The sequence below is a fragment of the Lepisma saccharinum genome, chromosome 6 (genome assembly GCF_977018435.1).
Source record: "Lepisma saccharinum chromosome 6, izLepSacc3.1, whole genome shotgun sequence".
Classification (NCBI taxonomy): Eukaryota; Metazoa; Arthropoda; class Insecta; order Zygentoma; family Lepismatidae; genus Lepisma; species Lepisma saccharinum.
This window is the reverse complement of record NC_139234.1, coordinates 40,799,645-40,820,789: the sequence shown is the minus strand read 5'-3', so window position 1 is coordinate 40,820,789 and position 21,145 is coordinate 40,799,645. Positions and strand designations below refer to the sequence as shown.

The following is a 21,145-nucleotide window of genomic DNA, read 5'->3' as shown; positions in this document are numbered from 1 at the left end:
TTACATCCTTAACTTTAAGGTAAGGGTTTTAGATCAGATGATTTTTCCTCATATGCTTCGAAGAGTGAAAAATGGTCATACGAGGTGACCATTCCAAGAGAAGAGGTGAACAAAAGTAAAGCCTCATTTGGGAAAACAATGTTTATTTGTGAAACAAAAGTTTTAACAATGCATGTAAATAAATAATTTTAATACAAAATTCAGTCTTGACTACTACACTATATAATATTGAATGATTGTAGATTGTTCATATCATCTCAATATGGTGCCAGAATTAATTTTCTTCATTTTTCCAGGGTAACTGGCCTCTCTCGTAATCTGTAAAGAGTAGAAGTGGAGTTTAGTTACATGCTAAGCTCAACGTTACATGCTAATCTCCCGCCAATCTGAACGTTACATGCTAATCTCAACGTTTGGCATGCATACTACTTTGTATCTTTGTAGTATAGTTTTATCATCACGAGAGCTTGTGTATTACTGGACAGTAAAAAGCAGTCGTTGTAGTACATAACCAAAAGAACAGAAAGGAGGATTTCATTGAAATATCGGAAGCAAAAAATGCGTTCTTTAAAGTGAAAGCATTCTTGATTTCACAAACAAAATAGAAAGAAAAAGTGATTATTGGAGTGACATCTCGCGAGTATTTTCTTTCTTGGCTTTTGAAAGTATAGAGTGACCACAAACAAAAGAGCCTTCGCGCATCAGCTGAGCCCGCGGTGAAGACTGTTACATTCTATCCCTCCCCTCCATGCGCGAGTAAGGTACATACGGCACGCAGTTCTGCGCAGGTTCTTTAAAGTAAGTTCTATCCGTTGTTTATTATTTGATGCCATGATGACACATAGAGGATGTACCTCCATATGTTCTTTTCACGATGTATGGATGTTAAGATATAAAATATTTTATGTTATGATCATGTCAAATAGATTGCTCTATATGTCCTTTCATTCATACGGCACCCTATATATTCTGGCACAGTTCCGGTTACTGAGTGGTTTGTTGTCGCCAGACGTATGCTTCAAGAAAATATGCTGATTGACCATGAGCAAATTCTTTCCCTCTCGCCATCTGAAATGCCTGCTCCCTGATCTAGGTTGCCTTCCCCTCCCTACCACTGTGAATGTGGCAACTAGGTGAAGTGTTCAAATTTCCCTCGCAAGTCGAACAGCGAGCTCTGACTGGCAGAGAGCAATGCACGTGATGTCACCAGCGATGCTGTCAGTGGACGGAAGCAGTCACGTGATATCTTCCTAGGTCTTTCAGCAGACTATCCATTGGCGGGAATTGTGCCAGATTAAACCGTCTGAGATATAACACTGGTTAAAAATGTTAAACATATTAGCATAGGCAAGTTGATTCCAGAGATTACGTTCTGGTAATTTGGAGGAAGTCAGAAGATGATTCCAGCTTCAGGGCGGAGTGGATTGCGTAGTGCACCGCAAGAGCAGAGGTTCCAGGTTAGAACTTAAGTAAAGCCTGACATTTTCAGTGCGCTGGTTGCTTCATCCATTCATAAATTCACCATTCTTGTTCTTGCTATTTTGCGTCACTGTAGTTGTGACGATGAGAATAACACATGACTGAACAGACAGGCACAAATTAACTCCCACGTCCAGATCACTACTTGAACCCGGAATATTCTGTAGGGACATTAAGAGTCCATCATTCAATGCCCTTTATTAACCTAGAGTTATGCAAACAAAAAAACATACACAGTGACAATATGGTGGAAAGAATTGGACAAGGTAGTGGAAGGAAAAGTCTGTTCTACCATCACAGCAGTCACTTGGAATGGATGTGGAAATGCAAAAGAGAGGGTGAGGGGTTGCCGGAATTGAACCTACCACAAATAGGAGTCCGTACTCTCATCACTGATAGACAACTCAACACAATACAGTATCTTAACACGTAACTATCAGATAATGTTGCTCTCGGAGTTTTTAAGCTTCTGGTTTATGTTCACTTTAAGTACAAATAAGTTAATCGGATCAGATATCGAACCACGAACCCCTTCATTAGAAGCTGAAGACGTTACTAGTGCGCCATCTGGGCGGCCCAAATGATACTTTGTGAATGCACCTATCCCAAATGTCTCAATATTGCCATCTGCCTTACATCCATCTGAATTTACGTCTCCTACATGCCAAACAGTTAGAAATGTACTGTGCTTTTGGTTTAGCTGGCTACATTGTATTACCGTCTTCGCCAGGTCACTGTATAATTCCTACAAAATTAAATATGTCGTTTGTATAATACCTAATAAGAAGAAATAGAATGTGTAAAGAATTTTGAAGATACTGACCTGTCTGCTCTGATGGTCCAAAGGATACTAAGAATCATTTTCAAGGGTGATGGTCGTAGTGGCCATACTGCTCGACAACATACACCTTGTTGTTGCTCTTATTGGCTAGTTTGGACAGCCCAGTCACTGCTGCCAGAACCAGAGATATTTTTCCCACCAATAGAGATTTGAACGCAAGGAACTTGGCAGCAACAAGTCCTAGGGTCAACAGCAAAGCGTAGAATCCACCGGCAGCAAGAGCTGGGAGAAGGAATCTTTGGCTGTGTCCACCTAAGAGAAATATAAACCATTGCATATTAATATTAACAAGTAAAAGCGTTGATTAATTATGAAAACATTAAATGGGGAACACCAATTTATGTTAATAATTATGTAAATGCACGTACAGAATGGCGAAAATCGTCTAGAATAACGGAAAAAGTGCTTTTCACAAAATATATTATTGTGAGCAAAACAAAGAAAAAATGTTTCAAAGCACTTCCTTTGCAAACTGAGAATATTATTAATTTAATACTTTCACGAGGTACCATACTTTTTGTGTATTTTCTCTGTTGATAGTTTGGTTACACATTGCCTCAGATCTCGAGGTGACAGACATAGTCTGAACGGTCTCAAATTCGTGAAAATATTAGTCCCTAAAAATCGCAACAAGAAGAAGTCGATCGAATTGAACAACTCCACTTGTGGCAATATGTCATTGTCATTTTCGGCACAACTAAGTAAATCTCTTGAATAAGAGATGTATTGTATGGCTAACGCCATTGTTCTTGCGACGAAAGGAATATGCATTGTATAATATGAACTTATGTAGTAATTCAGCAAAAAGCAGGATAAGAACCAATGAGGGGGAAGGAGCACCGGTTGTCACACACTGAACCGACATACACACTTAGATTTCTCAATTCACAAAATTTCCTAGCGAGGGTCAAGTATTTTCATTTGTGTACTACATACATACACACAAACATCAGCTTCACACAACTCTTAATAGATGGCAGTAATATTAAAAAGCTATAATTGTACTCAAAACATGAAACACTTGAAATCTTATTGAATAACCTGTACACGAATAAAACCATAGTGTTTAGCTCTGAAAGAGCTAACATTAAATATTGTTTTGGAATATCTATAATATTTAAAGTTGACAGTGATAATTCAATCTAAATGAAGAAAATTGTAACTTATCTTTCATCACCAGGCAGACACTACTAAATGTGTTTCAGTTCGAACTATAGGGAGATTTTCATTAAATAGTGGAATGAAGGTGATATTTAATTGGGTTTGCTTTGTGTGTATGTGTTTCCCATTTTAAAACTGCAGTAAAACTGTTTGTATTAGTCCGCCGTTCTTTACATGAACGTTTGTAAGAAACTGTTCAAGTGTGAAACATCAACTTACGTCCTTCTTGTAGACCGAAGAACAGGTTCTCGACTACTCTTGGGAAGATTCCGAAGAGAAGACTTCTCCAGTTCTGCTCTTTGATGGCCTTCTCTGCTGCTTCTTTGTCATTGTCGTCACCAGTGTACACCAGGTCGACACCGTGGAAGATTTCCAGAGATTTCTTCTCAACAAGACTGTGGAAGTTGTCCAAGACCTTATCCTTCACGCAAGTCAAGTCTCCATTCATCAAACAACCCCACAAATGCCCTCCAGAAGTCTCGCTGGACGGTTCTTTGATGCTAGCACCAATAGCATTTCCTGAAATGAAGACGACAATTGACAAAACCAGCAGAGACTTCATGGACGCCATTGTTAGGTGTGCCGATCCGATTCGACTGATGCTGTCTTTTTGCTCGCTGATCTTTTTATACGTGTGGACATAGGAATGTTTATACTTTCATTCTGATTTTTATGTGGAGGAGAAAGTATGTCGTCTGTGGCATAAAAACGAGAGTATATTGGTGTTTCATGTTCCTGGAAAGCTACGTTTGATAACGACTATGAGCTGAAGGATAATTAGAACACATTTGTATTTGCTTTCATGCCGTACGCACTTTTACCTAGGAGCTTTAGATTGCATATTCAGCGCTAATACTCCTGGATATTTAACACTCCTGATTAGGGATTATGCTAAACCTCGAGTGGAGGAATGTAACTCTTCCACTAAACGAAAAATACCTTTGTAAAGTTTGAATACATTGCTCTAAATATAGGTGATAAATCGACGGTTTACAATAGAAGAGGTTTTCTATTTATTATTTTTAAAAGAAATCATTAATATTAACATAAATCACCATACCATGCCCTCTTTCTACATCTCATCATTAGCTTGCCGCAACCCTCAATAGATGGCAGCATTGTGGAGGCTTACATGTATGCATTAATGTCCCAATGTCGTATCGACATTTATCTGTGGGCATTTACCATGTTTTGTACTTTTTCTTTGTATGATTCTAGTGTAACTAGATTATTTGTGTTTTGGGAGAAACTACTTTGAACTAAAACACATAATGAAGAATTTGATTATGGATGTTTATATGATAAATTTTAATACAGCTCAGAAATTTCATAAGTATGGCTTGACTATTTCCCAGGGAATAACAATCAGGCCATTTGAATTAATCTATAGGCCTATGCTTAATTGGAAATATGATACCGTATGGTTGCTAATATTTCACAAATGAAAATCCGGCACACCGCTGACTGGAAGCCTGATGTGCTTTTGCTCACCAAATGGACATGTGAAGCCAGAAAATTTTGACCGCGTGCGTAGGAGCCATATGTTGATAAATTTGTGAGTTTCGCAAACAAATATTCTCTCTCCCCTTGCTATCTCTCCCCACATCCTTTATATTTCTTTCTCTGCGTCTCTTTGCTGTTGTACGTCTTATTATTTCTATTTTTGTACAATTTTCCCCTCCTTGTGTAACCTCACACACACGAACTCGCGAGCACGTCAAATCAAATTTCTGATATGCATTGTGCACAACGCACTACGACGCTCCAGGGTTCGAATCCCGGTCTGAGCATGGGTGTTCTTTGTGAGTGTTCCTTCATCAGTTTCATTATATCATCACTCATCCTCATCTTCGCGATTAGCCAAAAGTGGCGGAAAACCGAAGTAAAATAAAACTAAATTAATCATGTGTTTTCTCTATATCCGTTCCAATAGAGAAAATAGTAACCATGGGATTCGAAGTAGCAGTGAAGACCAATGGTGAAGACATTTTGTTTTGTTTCCTCCATAATTCAAATTATTCCGCTTCAACGTATAGATTTAATAATATTACTAGTTATTAACCGAATCCCGGGATGTATGGAAACCTTATGCTACCATGTTTTCAATTTACCGATAATTTTGTAAATGTAGCATATTTTGAGCAAATATGATGGTTTACAACCTTCGTCAACATTTCCTGATCACACAACTAACTTAATGTTTTATTCATAAATATGATTTGTGGATTGCAAATTGGGGAAACTGTCAACATATATAGTTATGAGAACATATTTTTTCGTGTTACAAAGGTATCTTATCCAAATACAGTTAATCCTGAGTTATACGTAAGTCAAGGTGAAGAGAAAATAATACGTATAACTAAGAAATATGTACTTACAAATCAGATTTGTATAACTAGTCATATCATTATTAAAATCCTGTAATTGTATCTATTTTGAGGAACAAGATATACATAATACGGGTTATTTCTGTCATAAAGTGGTAAATTAACGAATCTAAAAGTTTGATTTTTAAATACATTACATTTGCCACTTTATTAGTGAACACTTTGATACTGAAGTACTATAGTAGACACTATAGTTTTACTACCCAATTTTTAAAAAAGTCGTTTAAAATAGCAGTTCTTTTACTAATGACTATGAAAAGTGTGATGATATAAGTGATGCCTTAATCTGCAGCTATTTCAGATTTAGTTTTATGTGGATAAACTTTACTTTCTGGTTAAGCGTTTAACTTTTCCTCTTTCCGTTCTCTATAGCCGACCAGTAGAAACTCAAAACTCTCATTATCCTGACATTGTTGTAGCTTGGTTACGTACCTCAACTGTATTTTATGAAATTTGTATAACACCAAATTACGTATAAAATGCATTACGTACTAATAAGGTTTAATTAACACGTTTTTAAATTATATTTTGCCGGGACTTACAGAAATTTACGTATAAAACAGAATTACGCAGAACTACGTTACGTCTGTATTTCTTAAAATTAATTTTATAAGAGTTTTTTGTATGAAAGACAAATATTTATGTTACAGAAAATAAAAGTGCTGATATAACCTATCGAACTCTACCTCTTATCCCCATAATTATGCTTCGAAAGCCGTTCTCGGTAATTTACCCGGTGGAAGCACATAGTGGTTCGGATTCCACTTTAAGCTGTAGGTACAGTCCCGATTTGTCTTTCTGTACATAGAGTGGACTTAAACACCAAATCAATCAATCAATCTCGATAATTTAGTGTTTGAAAGTGTGAGAATCCGTAACAGTACCCTCCCCCCAGAAGTTGCACCTACACTCTGCCTAAGGAATCTGTGGAGCAAGCGAACGAAAATGAGTCTTCTGCGCAAGTAGTGACTCAAGGGTGCTAGAATGAACGCGTGAGAAGGAAACGTGAGGCTGTTACCAGTCGTTTGCACCTCCTACTCGCTTTCTCCCCTTCTCTACGGTTGTGCGCGCCCTTGCTTCACAGATTCGTGGAACAGAGAATAATCGCGGTTTACATTTTTCTGTCGCTGTCTGGTTCGATTTCGCGTGGAGGAACATTTAAATGCTCCGATTCAAACTTTACACGATTACTAGTGGTTCACTGTCAGTTACCTCAGGAACTTGGCCATTTTTACTTTTCTTTTGAAGGATTATCCCAACGTGGAAGAATTTAATTTTGGAGCAAAACGTTACGGCGGGTTAAAATGTTCGACTTGATGTCCTCTGTACTATCTGAAAGACTGCCGGTGTTGTACCAGAGGCGGACCTAGATCTGAGTTTCTGGAGGAGGGCGATTCGATAGAGAGTAACGAGATTGAGACAAGAGATATCTTTCAAATTTTTAAAGCCCATTTGATTACTACAGTTAATTACAAAGTTGAAATAACCTTTTAATTAACATTAGCAAGAATTGAGATCTTGCAAATTATGACTCACAAAGAGATAATATTACCTTTACAAAACGCAGTCTTGCATCTACAGTAGGGAGTCTAATGTTTTCTTTATGTCCATTGGAAACCTCCGTTTTATTTTGACAACACTTCAAATTATATCAAAATGAATGTACAGTAGATCCAGTTCTGTGAGCCGTTCATCAATCTTGCGGGTTATTATCCAATTTTTGAGACGTCGGGTAGTTGAGAATCTTCTTTCATCTGCGGTAACACTCACAGGAGATGTAGCTAACAGCCAAAAACGGGAATCTTCACTCGGGAAGCAGATAACAACATATTTTTTAACTGCTTCCAGAGTTGTCTAGGACAGCAAGGAAACAGCAACGGAAAAGATTTCGAAATATGATCAAAATCAGGAGAATTTGGGCGCGCGGCCTTTACTTGTGGTGTCGTAATTCTTTTCAAGATACTGTGTGCAATTTTGTCACTTAATATGTCATGTATAATATTATTATTAATATCGAAAGCTGGCGGGCGCTGGCAAGGGAATACGCCGCAGGTCAGCCAGACAATAGCGGTGGCGCCGATAGATACGACGTGGCGGAAATAAGAACTACGTGAACCTCGTTCTACAGGCTTATCGCGCTGGATTGGTCGCTTCCCTGCTCCCCACTTCCCTTGCCAGCATGAGGATCGACCGCCGTAACAGTAGAAAAGACCTATAACTATTGTAGTATAGAAGAGATTCAATCCCTCCGAATGGAATCAGGCAGATACCCCCTTTTAGATTTCTGCCTCTAACACTATTTTGATCCATGTGATCTGGGGACGAGGAGCATAACTTGAAGACGCTGAATATTTCATTGAGTGCTTCTTTCTGCTTCTGTATTGCAAGTTTGGAATTTTGGAAGTAGGAAGGGAACTTCACTAGCGGCTAGAGACAGCCTTAGCAACTTGAAAATTCAACCTAACCTGCCTAACCTATCCACGAATGCATATACTTAACCCGTCTCACCTATTTATATGCTTATTTTTGCTATTATATGTCTACGTGGATAGGTTAGGCGCGTTAGGTTTGGTGCTCTTAGCTTGCATTTTCAAGTTGCTAAGGCTGTCGCTAGCCGCTCGTGGGAATGTCCAATACAGTTCTTACTCTGTCAACAGATGGCACAAGATCAGTAAGAAATATATTTCTGCATTGTCATGCAATAATTCAATAGCATTTAGATTATAGTTTTATTTGGCTTTCAAGTGTTGATGGCATATTAAAAATGCTTGCTTCTTTTCCATTTCTATTTACTTCATAGGCGCAAACGCTTTATTAAAATCATTATACATACAGTAGAAACAAAATATATCTACAACATGATTAAATATTTTTTCGTAAGGGATTCAAACTAGATTATGTTGACCTCAAATGGAAGTTGAAGTTGGTAAGCTCAATAGGAACTGTTGTAGAAGTTGTGTCTCATTAAAGGGCAATTGGTCAGGTCCGCAGGAGTTTTGATGCCTATAATGAGATGCTGAATCCGCCATAGATTATCGTCTAATGGAAATAAATTTAGCCTGTAATAAGAAATGGATATTTTTCAGCAATCCAAAAGTGCACAATTTTGGTCAACATAGAGCGAGTACTGGTGAAGTAGCACAACGTATCGCCGCACGCAACATAGTCAACCTAAGTTAAACTAGGAAATCTACTTCTTACATCACCCAGCATACTCTCCAAATCTTGTTATATCTTACTACCAGTGTTCCGGTCAATGGTGCTCTTTCTCCGTGGCTGATTCATCGAAATTCCAAGAATGTTAAATTAAAATTCTAGAGGTATTTCCTTCCAAGGACTGATATCGTTAGGGTACTCACTGACTTTAGTGCATTTTGGTTAATACAATTCCTTTCTCGTAATTATATGGCTTTTCATTTTTCTACTCTAATGCCATGTTTCTAATTACTCTGGAATAAACTTAGAACAAACACAATAAGAAAATAATTTTGCGCGAGCGACAATGAAGATGAATAATTATGATACACATTCACGCCTTCACGCTAACGACAGACCTTCGGTTAGTACAGCTCATTACAATGCCAGGGGTCCTGGGTTCGAATCCCGGAATGGGCATGGGTGTCCCTCATCATCATCAATTTCATTCTCATCTTTGCAATTAGCCAAAAGTGGCAGAGAAGCCGCGCCCAATTACAAAAGATGCAAACTTTACGACCGATATATCTTAGTACTACAGTAAAACCTCGTTAATTCGGACCCCGATCAGCCGGACTTCGCTTAATCCGGACAGGCCAAAAAAAAAAAGCAGAATGCCAGGTTTTTTAAGTGTGGCTAGAAGTCAACAAGAGAACTTCCTAAAGAAAAGGCAGTCAACCACTGATGAAATTCTCTTTCCCGCAAACTTTGTACTGTACTGTATAGTGTATTTAGGCCTATGCCCTTTAAATACACCATAATAAACGTGTTTTGTTGCTATAAACGGAGTTTTAATGCACTTTCTACTGTTCTTTTAGGTTATTTAAATTAATCCGGACTTTCGTTAAACCGGTTAACTTATCCCCCCCCCCTATTAGTCCGGATTAACGAGATTTTACTGTATTAAGAAAACGATTGCTTGTACAACAAATTAATATTTATTAGCAAAATACATATTTCAAGATAATTTTTAAATGTTGATAATAAATTAATACATAAAACTGGTTTTAGGGATACATGACGAAAGCATTATTTTTAATTCTGTTTCCGTGTAGCTCTTAATTTGATATTTTCTTCTTCTGTAATTATAATTTGGAAATCCATCAGTTCCTTTCTTCTCTGAAAGAATAAAATATACAAAATATATTAGGCAGGCTCTTGTTAATTATTATCTCATACATGTAGCACACAATGGTCTATTTGGAGTAACCTTGTAATTATGAACTTGACAAAAAATGGTAAAATATGTACACTGTACATGTAGGTACTCATTATATGGTGCTTATTGCTTAATGGAATGAATAGTCTCCATATTTTTTACTCATGATATAAATCGAAGAACTTATGCTTATTGTTTTTTTATTGATCTACTTTAGTTTTGTTATCAGAATCTTATATATTACTGCTATACATGGAAGAATATCTTAACAGATATGAATTCACTACATGGTCAACTGTGAATTTTTTAAACTTAGACCACTACAATTAAATTAAGTTTAATTTCATTACACTAGGGACCAGATGCAAACCTCTTGTCCTATAACAGAGGCGAAAGTGGCTCTTTACTAAATTAGGGGAACGAATTTTTTTGCAATTTGTAGAATTTGACGAACACTTTACGTTTTCTGCATAAAGAATATCAGACCTTTTTTCTAACTCAACTAGCTGATTGTCCGGCGTTGCCCGGGTATTTATTTATCCTAATCTTCTATTAGACAGGAATATAATGAATTCTAACTATAGTGTAAAATGAACTTTGAGTTGAACGGCATTGGGAGTGTCACTATTCATCTTAGTGACCCCGAAAACTATTGATTCCACACTAATATCGATCGTTTTCGATTATTTTTACATGTCACCCCCTTCCCACCCCCACCCTTAGGGTGCTAGGGGTGTCTTACCCCCACAGTATTCTTTCCAGATTGTAAGCGATATGTGCATCAAGTTTGGTTGAAATTACTTCAGGATAGCAATATCGCACTTTCTGTGTAGGCAACCAACTTCGCCGTGCTGTGTAGCGGGAAGCATAACTTGCAGGATATGCCACGAAAATGCCACGCGACAGAATGCTATTTTATGTCCCCTTCCAACCCCCATCCCTAGGGGTATTAGGGTCGTCTTACCCCACAGTATTTCTTTCAAAATTACAAGTAATACGTGTACCAAGTTTGGTTGAAATTTCTCCAGGCGTTCGAGAGTTATGCCGGAACAAACACACACAGATACATGCATTTTTAAATATATAAAAGTTAGATAGATTATGGACATCATAAATTTAGACATAATATCTCTGCAATACATTCTTTAAAACAGACATACTAATTAAATTATTGTATAATTCCATATTATTTTAGCAAAAATATGTTTCTCTAATCCTCTGTCACTGTTCACAGATAACTGTCTATGCAGATTACAATCCAACTAGGCTACATTGCCTGATATAGTACACATTTATGGCAAATGTCGATCTTCAGTTCGATTATTTCACACATTGGGACTGACTGTTGCATTTGTATAATAATTTGCTTGCAACGGATAGGCGAACGAGGTACAAATTGCAACGAGACCAACGAGTGGATGGAAAAGGAGCAGTAATCAATTCCACTAGTCTAACTTCTTGGCAACAACAACCGGCGATATCAAATCAACAATGACAATCAATTATTAAGCCAATCTCGGACGTCTAGGCGATACGCAACCGCTCCGGTCGCAGGGCAGCTACTGAGTGAATGCGACTGGCGTCTCGACGCTACTGTCAACCTCCCCTTCTTTACACACACAGATATATATATATAGGGTAAAGGAAGGGAAGTTCGCCACCAAAATGCTTTTCATTTTTTTCCTTCTAAACGAATTGGGGGAGGAGGACAACATTTATACGATACAAAAAGTAGTCATTGTGGATTATGAGGAATATAACATAAATACTGTGTTACTTATACTTATGACGTAATATTAAAAATACTAAAATAAGAAAAAATGGCGAAATTTCCGCCACGTGCTGGGAAATTCGCCATATTACTTACTTTTTCATTTTATCGTCAGTTTAAGTGTATGAAATACCAAGTTGTTGCCAATAACTCAGACAAAAAATTGTAAAAGACCTACAAACGACAATACAAAACTGCTTAAAGAGATACAATACAAACATGTTTAAGAAACATAGGCCTAAATGTTCATATGCATTGTGAACAAGTTGTGTGTGAAAGATCGCCTGTAAGATGGGAAATTCGACACATTTTCTGTTACTCTGGCGAATTTACCAGCAAATGCATAGTCGAGAGAAAACAACTTATGTTTACTTGTACATGCACGCTTTCCAAAGCAAATCTTTTCACGACATTCTTAAGGTTTGAGGTTACGATATCAATAATTAAAAGGAAGAAAAATAATTCTTATCTGCCACAAAATGATAATTTCCAACGTAGTATTGAAATTCGGCACCTTTCTTTGTCTTCTGTGTAGACGCAACTGCGCATTCAAAACTGTACTGCTTTGCTTGCTAGTTCGGTCACCACACTGTAGTTTTTAGTGGAAACAAGACACATGTTACTTGATTTTTTACAGGCATCAGTGAGTGTTTCCAATCTATAGTTTCTATCTACGATTACAAAAACCACAAGTACGGCGAAATTCCCAGCATGGCGAACATCCCTTCTTTTACCCTATATATTATTTCACTTCTTTACTATATTCCTTTCTTTAACAAACTCAGCTGTCAAATATAATAATCTCAGACTAGCTTTGTCTTCCAATAAATTAATGTTTTATTCTGCCTCTGCTAAAACTCAGATGGCTAAATGGGATACTCTGACCCCTCTCAGGTAAGGGCGGTGAATACACTATACCGCGTTTGTTACAACCTGTCCCGGTTCCCGCGCTAGCTGGTCGCTGGCTTTTCTCCGTGCTGGGGAAAGTCAAAGCCAGGCAGCCAATTAAAATACGCAACGTCTCAACAGTGTCTACGTAAGCGCCTTTCTTCTGGCTTCCATTCGCTCCTCGCTGCCCAGCAGACGATTTTTTCCTTGTTTCTCATTGGCACCGAAACTGTCGAGCGATCGCTAACGCGGGAAACGGGACAGGTTCTAACAAACGCGGTATAGTGAGACCTTCAGGGAGGTGTTGTCGATGCATGAAATAAATCAACAGCCTTTTATATTAAGCAATAAGTAACTGCATCCTCTAGGAGGTTACTTCCTTTTTATCCAGAAGATGATTTATTTTCCAAACATACGAACGTATATAACATTCAGTTACAATTTACAATACAGAAATTTCCTTAATTGAAATACAGAATATCTATCACATTTATGATAATTATATTCCATGAACCAGAACCCTAATTTGCTGCATGTCGTAAGAGAAATCTCGAATGGATGTGCGGGAACTTGCTAGATATGTGTGTGTGTGTGTGTGTGTCACCAGGAGGAAGCCGTACCAGGGAAGAGAACCCTGTCGTTTTTGTCTCGGAAGACGAAGCTTACGGCCTACCTATCAGTAACAAACAAGAACTTACGTACGTGCCCCTTCCTACAGTATTGCGACAAAATGCATCATGACTAGATTTCAGCACGGGCAAGATTTATGAGTCATTCATTCCATATGAAATCAACACAGCCCACAACCTGACCAACTCCGATTTTCATGAAATTTGGGGAGTTGAAACTATGCATGGAACTTAGTAACTATGAAAATTTTGAGTCTCGTGCGTCTTGTAATTGCTTAATTATTCAAGGCCAAAGTTTGCATAAATTGTCCTTTTTGAGCCCGCTTAGCTTTACTAAATGTGCTGTAACTTCGCCCCTATTTCACCTAGGAAGCTCAAATAAATCTTATTGTACAGGGAATTTAACAAGCTTTCCAGTGATATATAACGGCTTACCTTTGGATAAAAATTAAATTTCGTCACGTGAACTTAACCTTTGACCTTGAATATCTCAAAATATGTCATCACCAAAAATCGTGAAAAAATGTATTTGGTCCCTCATGCCATACTCTAAAACATATCAAAAAATCATTCTGGGACTGAAATGGAATCAGAAGATACAAAATAATATGTGTAACTATGTGACTGATAAAAGCCTCATTACATGAACTATGACGAGTCAAATGTCCCTTAACACCCCCTACAAAATGTAAAGGAGTTATCCTGGTCATGAAAGAAATAGGTTAGGCACAGGGAGATCCCTAGTTGTGTGTGTCAAGTGCAGGTCCGGCATATTGTTGACCGCCATATTGAATTCAACACAAAATTTTTTTCAAAGAAAATGGGGTGATGTGATATATCAAATCAGGCTAGAATTTCACGAGAAATGAAGCGGCGAAGGTTTTTCCAACGTATCTTTAGCCAGCAATAAACTTTATTTGAGCTTCCTAAGTAAAATAGGGGTGGAGTTACAGTACATTTAGCATAGCTAAGCGGGCTCAAAAAGGGCAATTTATGCGAACTTTGACCTTGAATAATTAAGCCATTACAAGACGCACGAGAGTCAAATTTTCATAGTTACTAAGTTCCATGCATAGTTTCAACTCCCAAAATTCGATGAAAATCGGAGATGGACAGGTTGGAAATTGCACATATCTGTGTTGATTTGGTGGTTACTTGGGATTGAAAAACGTTAGTAGGCTGAGCTTTGCATAAATATACCCGCCAATGATGACATTGTCTATTAAAACGAAAGACATTGCATTACATTCTCTATGTTAGCTTCCTTGCCCATGTTCATACGTACATCGATGTTGAATAAATTTTGAAGAAGGCCAAAATAAAATTCGAAGAATTTGAATTATAACGTATCCATAAGAATGAGAACATATGGGTCAAAAGTGACAAATGCATGTCCAATAGGCAGGCGTCATTAACCTGAAAGGGTTTCGGCCAATCCTAACCTGTTGTCATATATCATGATAAACTCCGAAGTGTGAATTTAAATGGCGAATATATGCATCTTTATTCCCAAGAGTTATTAGAGATGTTTATCGTAGAGCCGACGCTGATGAAATGCGTGCAGGCTGAGCTTTTCATCTACTTATATACCCTCTTGTCGATGCTCACTTGTCATAGAATGACGTAATTCGCGCAGCGCATCTTGCGACCTTTCCAGAAACTAATCAACCACAAATGTCTATCCTCACAATCCCAATATCAAAACTTAACTTCTATAACGTTGCAGCAAAACCAAAATGAAATTTTACAAGGGCAAAGATTCACCTCGTATTAGTAAAGACTAAACGCAAATCATTGTAACTTCAACCTCATTGAATGCATTAAAGAAAGAAAATAACAAATTTGATCTTCTCATTGTTGTTAACAAGATGTGTGACAATATAAATCATAAGCATTTTCTTAAGATATAAAAACAGATTTATATTTCGAATTCGACATTCGGTCGAAAATTAACAGTTGAAATATTACCTTAGGCTGCATTTACACTTACTGTTAACAAAATTGAGAAATATTAGCGAATTATGAACCTAGTAATCTTTTTATCACTCAATTAGTAGATCAAAATTATAAACACCGAAGATTCACAAATGCAAATAATAATAATAGTAATCAAATGACAAGATATTTATGTAAAATTAACGGCACGTGTATTGAGCCGTGAGCTTCATATCCTGCTGTTGATGGTATGTTCTAATACCTTGATATGTGGGACAGACCTGACTCTAGATCTGTTAAAAAAAACAACAGCAACATTCTCCTTAAAGGTTCATGTTATCTGAATGATTCTGATACTTCTACCACCATTACATTTACATGCTTGCATTGTTTAGTTTTTGAACATAATATCATGTGTAGTCTCCAAGCTCTGTGTTGTGTTTGAGGTTAGCCGTCAATAACACTGCAAAACTCTTGGTAACGGATCGATTCTCTTATGAGGTAGTAAGAGAAGAACACGAACTTAGTTTTGGTTCTTTCGTCTTGTTATTGTATTTGTTTCATGGTTACCAATGTTTCAACTTTATCACACATAAGAATGCCATTCTCTGGATACACTTTGATAGTCTGTTTACAAGGCAGTGGCGGATCCAGAGGGTGGCACAATGGCACGTTCACCCCCAAAATTCTCGAGCAAATTATACTCGTAATATGTAATTTACAAAATTAATAAAAAATCTTGTTAATTATGTGTACACTTTTGAAAAGTGGTGCACCCCTATATCGTTAAAAATTGCTGAGTGCCGAACATCATTTGAAGTTGGTGCCCATGTGCATTGTTGAAAGTTGGTGCCACCATACACCATTTCAAGTTGGTGTCCCCGAACATCGTTGAAAGTTGGTGCCCCCGTATGCCGTTGAAAGTTGGTGCCTCTCGAACATCGACTATGTTTCTTTCATAAATCCTTTGTAAAGTTTCTCCCTGTTCTTTGTTCCGTCATGAAAGAATCAAAGGGCGTGAAATAAGGTTTAAAGCGCATTATCCTACCCAACACTATATGCAGATGGTGCGATCCAGATTGAAGTCTTAAGCACTCTACAGAAAGTAATCCCGAAATTCATTGTTGAAGCAAATGATCCAGCTAAAGATATAATTGAGGCAGCTGAATTTTATGAAGATGACGTGCAGTCTATTTTAGCATTGGAAGAGGAACTCAAGTTATGGAGACAATTCTGGTTATTGGAAAAATCTACCCCAGATAATCCAGCAGAGGCGTACAAATTTTTTTTTTGTATCCCAACATTAGAAGTTTGCTTCACCTGTTGTGTGTGATTCCAGTCACAACGGCTACAGCTGAGCGTTTATTCTCCAATCTGCGAAAAATCAAGACCTACCTTAGATCTACAATGGGTAATGAACGATTGATTGGTTTGGCTCTCCTGAACATCCATAAAGACAATTACCAAGTGAAACCAGAGGAGGTTATTGACATATTTGCAAGGAAACACGATAACTACAGCTACAGTATTTGTAGGGTGAGTTAAATGTCTTTAGTAAGTTCCAATTATTTGACGATTGAAAAGTTAAACTGGTGTCTAAATTACTAGCAGCTTTATCATGTATCATGCATGTTACTGAAAAGAACTCAGGTGCTACATTAAACTAATGATAAAGCAGAAAAGAATTAAGAAATTAAGTAAAACAGACTGTTTATGATATGAAAACACTTCTGTAACTTGTGCGTTTCTGTGTTCGCGAGGAATAGAATATTTTTAATATAGCTACTGTTTTTTTTTACAATGTAATTTTTAAATATATTTGTTCTTAATAACTTGACCGCATGTACAGATGACTGGAATTGGTACTTAAAGAAATGTTAAAGTATAAAAGACTTGTTTCACCATGGTAAATTTTAATTTAAAGTAGTACTGTATTCTTCATTAGTATTTATGTGTACACTTTTGGAAATTGGTGCCCACCCCAAAACTGGATCCTGGATCCGCCCCTGTTACAAGGGTTTTGAATTTGTTCTTACAATTCTTCTTGAAGATAAAAATTAGTTATTCGCCTTCGGTAATATTGTGTTTCCTTTGTGATTTTAGTGTGAACTTCCCGCACCATTAAGATAATAAATTTGGGTGATAAGTGCAGTTACAAATCATAGATGTCGCCATAGCGTTACCTCAAAACAATTTAAAACATCACTACCATTACAAACAAGATTTTGCATGTATTTTCAAAACATTACGTAATATAATACTCTATAATTACATACATCGTTTTGAACAAAACCAAAAGGTAAATACACAAACGTCTAACATCACATTATATCATCTTGAATAAGGACAGTAATCTTCTACTCTCAGTTACAATTCAAAATATTTCAATCGCTTATTACGTCCGAACATACCACATGCTCCGTGCCAAGGGCGTAAAATCTGACTTGTTAAGTTAAACTTTAAAAAATACGTGTTTGTTATCCGTTGTAACGTTTAATAATTTCTGTTAACTATGTAGTTGCTTTAAAACAAGAATTAGCGCAAAATGTAGTTTATTATATGAATCAGTTATTGCGAACTATTTAACATGCTTAAAATATCACATTTAACGCATCTTATTTCTTCGGTTGAATAACCTTTGTAAAGTAAACATCAGTTGCTTTTCCGCTGATGAACAATTTAAGGGAGACATTTTCGTACCTTATACCGAAATGCTGAACGCCATCAACTTTATTCCAGAAATCATTACTAGATGGAATACTCGTGTCATTAGAGTTCGATACCCGGTGGAGGCACATAGTGGTTCGGATTCCACTTTAAAATGTAGGTCCGATCCCGATTAGCCTTTCTGTGCATAAAGTAGACTTAAAACAACATTTCAATCAATCAATCAATCAATCATGTCATTAGATTTGTCTGTGAACACACACTTGCGATCAGTTCAACTTCTTAACCATAGATGACAGAATCGTGCTGTTTTGAACATTTCCACCAGTTCGAAAGCAAAGTTTCGAACCCAGCCAGAACACTACAGAAAAGTAAGTTGTGAACAATGGTGTGGATTGAGAAGATTCATAATCAGTAAAAGGAAGCAGTTGAGTAGGCACAATCAATACTAGTAAATACAATTCTCACTTGTAGAAGATAGTATTCCAGAAATTTTAATTTTCTTAATCACAGTAATTAGTGATAAAAATTAATAACTATTTTAAACATATTCGTGTTACGAATTATGCCTAAGCATATGTATGAAGTTTTGCAAATCTTACTCACTTCTGATCCTCTTCGGTCAGTGTATGGAGAATGGATGATCAAGGTGATGTGTTTTGTAATATCCTCCGTAGTTTTGCACATTCACTTCATTGTGTTGCTTGAATAATTTCGGGAGTATTCCAGCAGCTACCAACAACAGAGATATGCTTCCAGATGTCAGAGCTTTGAAGGCGAGTAACTTGGCTGCAATGAGTAGCAGAGTAGTCATCACGGTGTAGAATCCAACGACGGTAAGAATTGGCAAAATAAGCTTTTTCCCATCAGCTCCTGAGAAAGATTAAAGATAATTAAATGTGCTGCGTGGTGCACAAAGACACATTGAAAAGGTTTTGAAATCAGTTTCCACAGCTTACGTCAGAAATGGAGCAATGGTATTCGTAGGTTCTAGTGAAGTGAACCAAACATGCAAAAGATATACAGGGTGTTTCTAAAGGTTGTTTACAACGCTTGGGAGGTGATTCCTCTCACGAAAACAAGCAAAAAGTGTGAGTTCCATTTTTACGACTGAGGCTTCGTTTCCGAGATAGGAGCCTCGCAAAAGGTGACAAAGTGAACGTCACACCTAACTGGGACGAATACTATCACAGATAGAGAGGCGGTTCTAAGGGAAACATAAAGGAATCGTATGTATATATTTAACTAATGACGATACTTATTGAAATATAAAAACTTTTGTTTTTTTTGTTGTTTTTTTCTCGAGATCTTGAATATTAAGATAAACCAACACTAGTTGATAAACTGCATACTGAACTAGACATCAGTTCGAGAGCAGTAATGATGCTTATTATTCTTCAAACGATTTTCGTGTTTAATATTCACTTATTTTTCTACCGAATGCTGCGAGAAACCAGCCAGTCAATTTCGAATCACGTCGTACAGATGGCAGAAGTTGTCACGGGATCTTTTTATGCCTCATGAGAACAAAGATAGATATCACTGTACACATAGAACTGTAAATAAAAAATACATACAATGACCTAATTGAATCATGTTAAAAATTGTTCCTAAATAGAAGCGATAGATAGCTTAATTGCAATTAACAAAATAGAATACTACTTTATTTTAAAAATTTACTTTGAACTCTACTTACAAACAAACTAATATTATTTCATCTCTTCTCATCTTATACAAAAGATGAAATTTAAACGAATGTTTGAAGAAATAACGATAATTTGAATAAGAAATAAAAATAGCTTACGTCCTTCTTGAAAGGCAAGAGAAGTGTCTTCAACCACATTAGGAAAAACGTTGAACAACAGTGTCCGCCAATCACTATCCTCAATAGCTCTCTTTACTGCTAATTGGGATTCTTCATTTCCAGAATACTGTATCCAAATTCCTTGCATTATCTGCAACGATTTCTTCTGAATCAAACTGTACAAATCCTTTAAAACTGTTTGTTTGATGCACGTTATGTTACTATCACTTAAACAATCCATTAAACTTCTTGAAGACTCCACAACGTTTGGTTCATCATTAACAATCACACCTTCAACGTTAACTGAAATAAACACCATGTACGATAACAGAAGAAATGGCCTCATGGTCGACATTGTTACATTTTCTTATTGTTGAGTTACACGCAATGATTCTGGTGTTAGCTTCATTCGGGTCTTTTATATTGGGAGAAATTTCTTTACGCATTTCTCAAGCGTGTCGTTACTGATACTAAAAGAATGAAATAATAACGTCTACAGAACATTAACTTCTCGTGTCACCGTAGTCATGGTATCAAGTGATTTAATTCATTCAGACTCATACATATTTAGTGCATTTCTTTTTAAAAATAGAACACTACTTTATTTTAAAAGTTTCCTTTGAACTCTCTACGATTAAACATGAAATTTAAAATTTAAACCAATATTTCAAAAAAATAACGATCATTTTAATAAGAATTAAAAATAGCTTACGTCCTTTTTGAAAAGCAAGAGAAGTGTCTTCAACCATATTAGGAAAATCATTGAACAACAGTGTTCGCCAATCTCCATTTTCAATAGCTCTCTTTACTGCTGATTGGGATTCTTCATTCCCGGAATACTGTATCCAAATTCCTTCCATTATCTGTAACGATTTCTTCTGAATCAAACCGTACAAATCCTTTAAAACTGTTTGTTTGATGCTCGATATATCACTATCACTCAAACAATCCGTTAAACTTCTTGAAGACTCCACAACGTTTGGTTCATCAATAACAATCACACCTTCAACGCTAACTGAAATAATCACCATGCACGATAACACGAGAAATGGCCTCATGGTCGACATTGTTACATTTTCTTATTGTTGAGTTAAATGCAATGATTCTGGTGTTAGATCCATTCAGGTCTTTTACGTTGGGAGAAATTTATTTTCGCTTTTCTCAAGCGTGTCGTTATTGATACTAAAATAATCAAATGATAACATATAATTTCTCGTGTCACCGTAGTC

At 36.8% G+C, this 21,145-nt stretch overlaps 2 protein-coding genes across 2 annotated transcripts; both read right to left on the bottom strand.

Moving 5' to 3' along the window:
• Positions 1-135: 135 nt before the first annotated feature.
• On the bottom strand, positions 136-4,067 carry LOC145989353 (uncharacterized). The gene is made up of 3 exons (XM_083124686.1): positions 3,701-4,067; positions 2,303-2,572; positions 136-318 (listed from the first exon to the last, which is right to left on the bottom strand). Exons 1-2 carry the CDS (start codon positions 4,050-4,052, stop codon positions 2,343-2,345), a joined length of 582 nt encoding a protein of 193 aa, XP_082980812.1. The 5' UTR covers positions 4,053-4,067; the 3' UTR covers positions 136-318; positions 2,303-2,342.
• A 6,088-nt stretch (positions 4,068-10,155) lies between these two features.
• Positions 10,156-20,255, bottom strand: LOC145989352 (uncharacterized). Its single transcript, XM_083124685.1, has 3 exons — positions 19,917-20,255; positions 18,719-18,985; positions 10,156-10,182 (listed from the first exon to the last, which is right to left on the bottom strand). Exons 1-2 carry the CDS (start codon positions 20,233-20,235, stop codon positions 18,735-18,737), a joined length of 570 nt encoding a protein of 189 aa, XP_082980811.1. The 5' UTR covers positions 20,236-20,255; the 3' UTR covers positions 10,156-10,182; positions 18,719-18,734.
• Between the last annotated feature and the right edge of the window lie 890 nt (positions 20,256-21,145).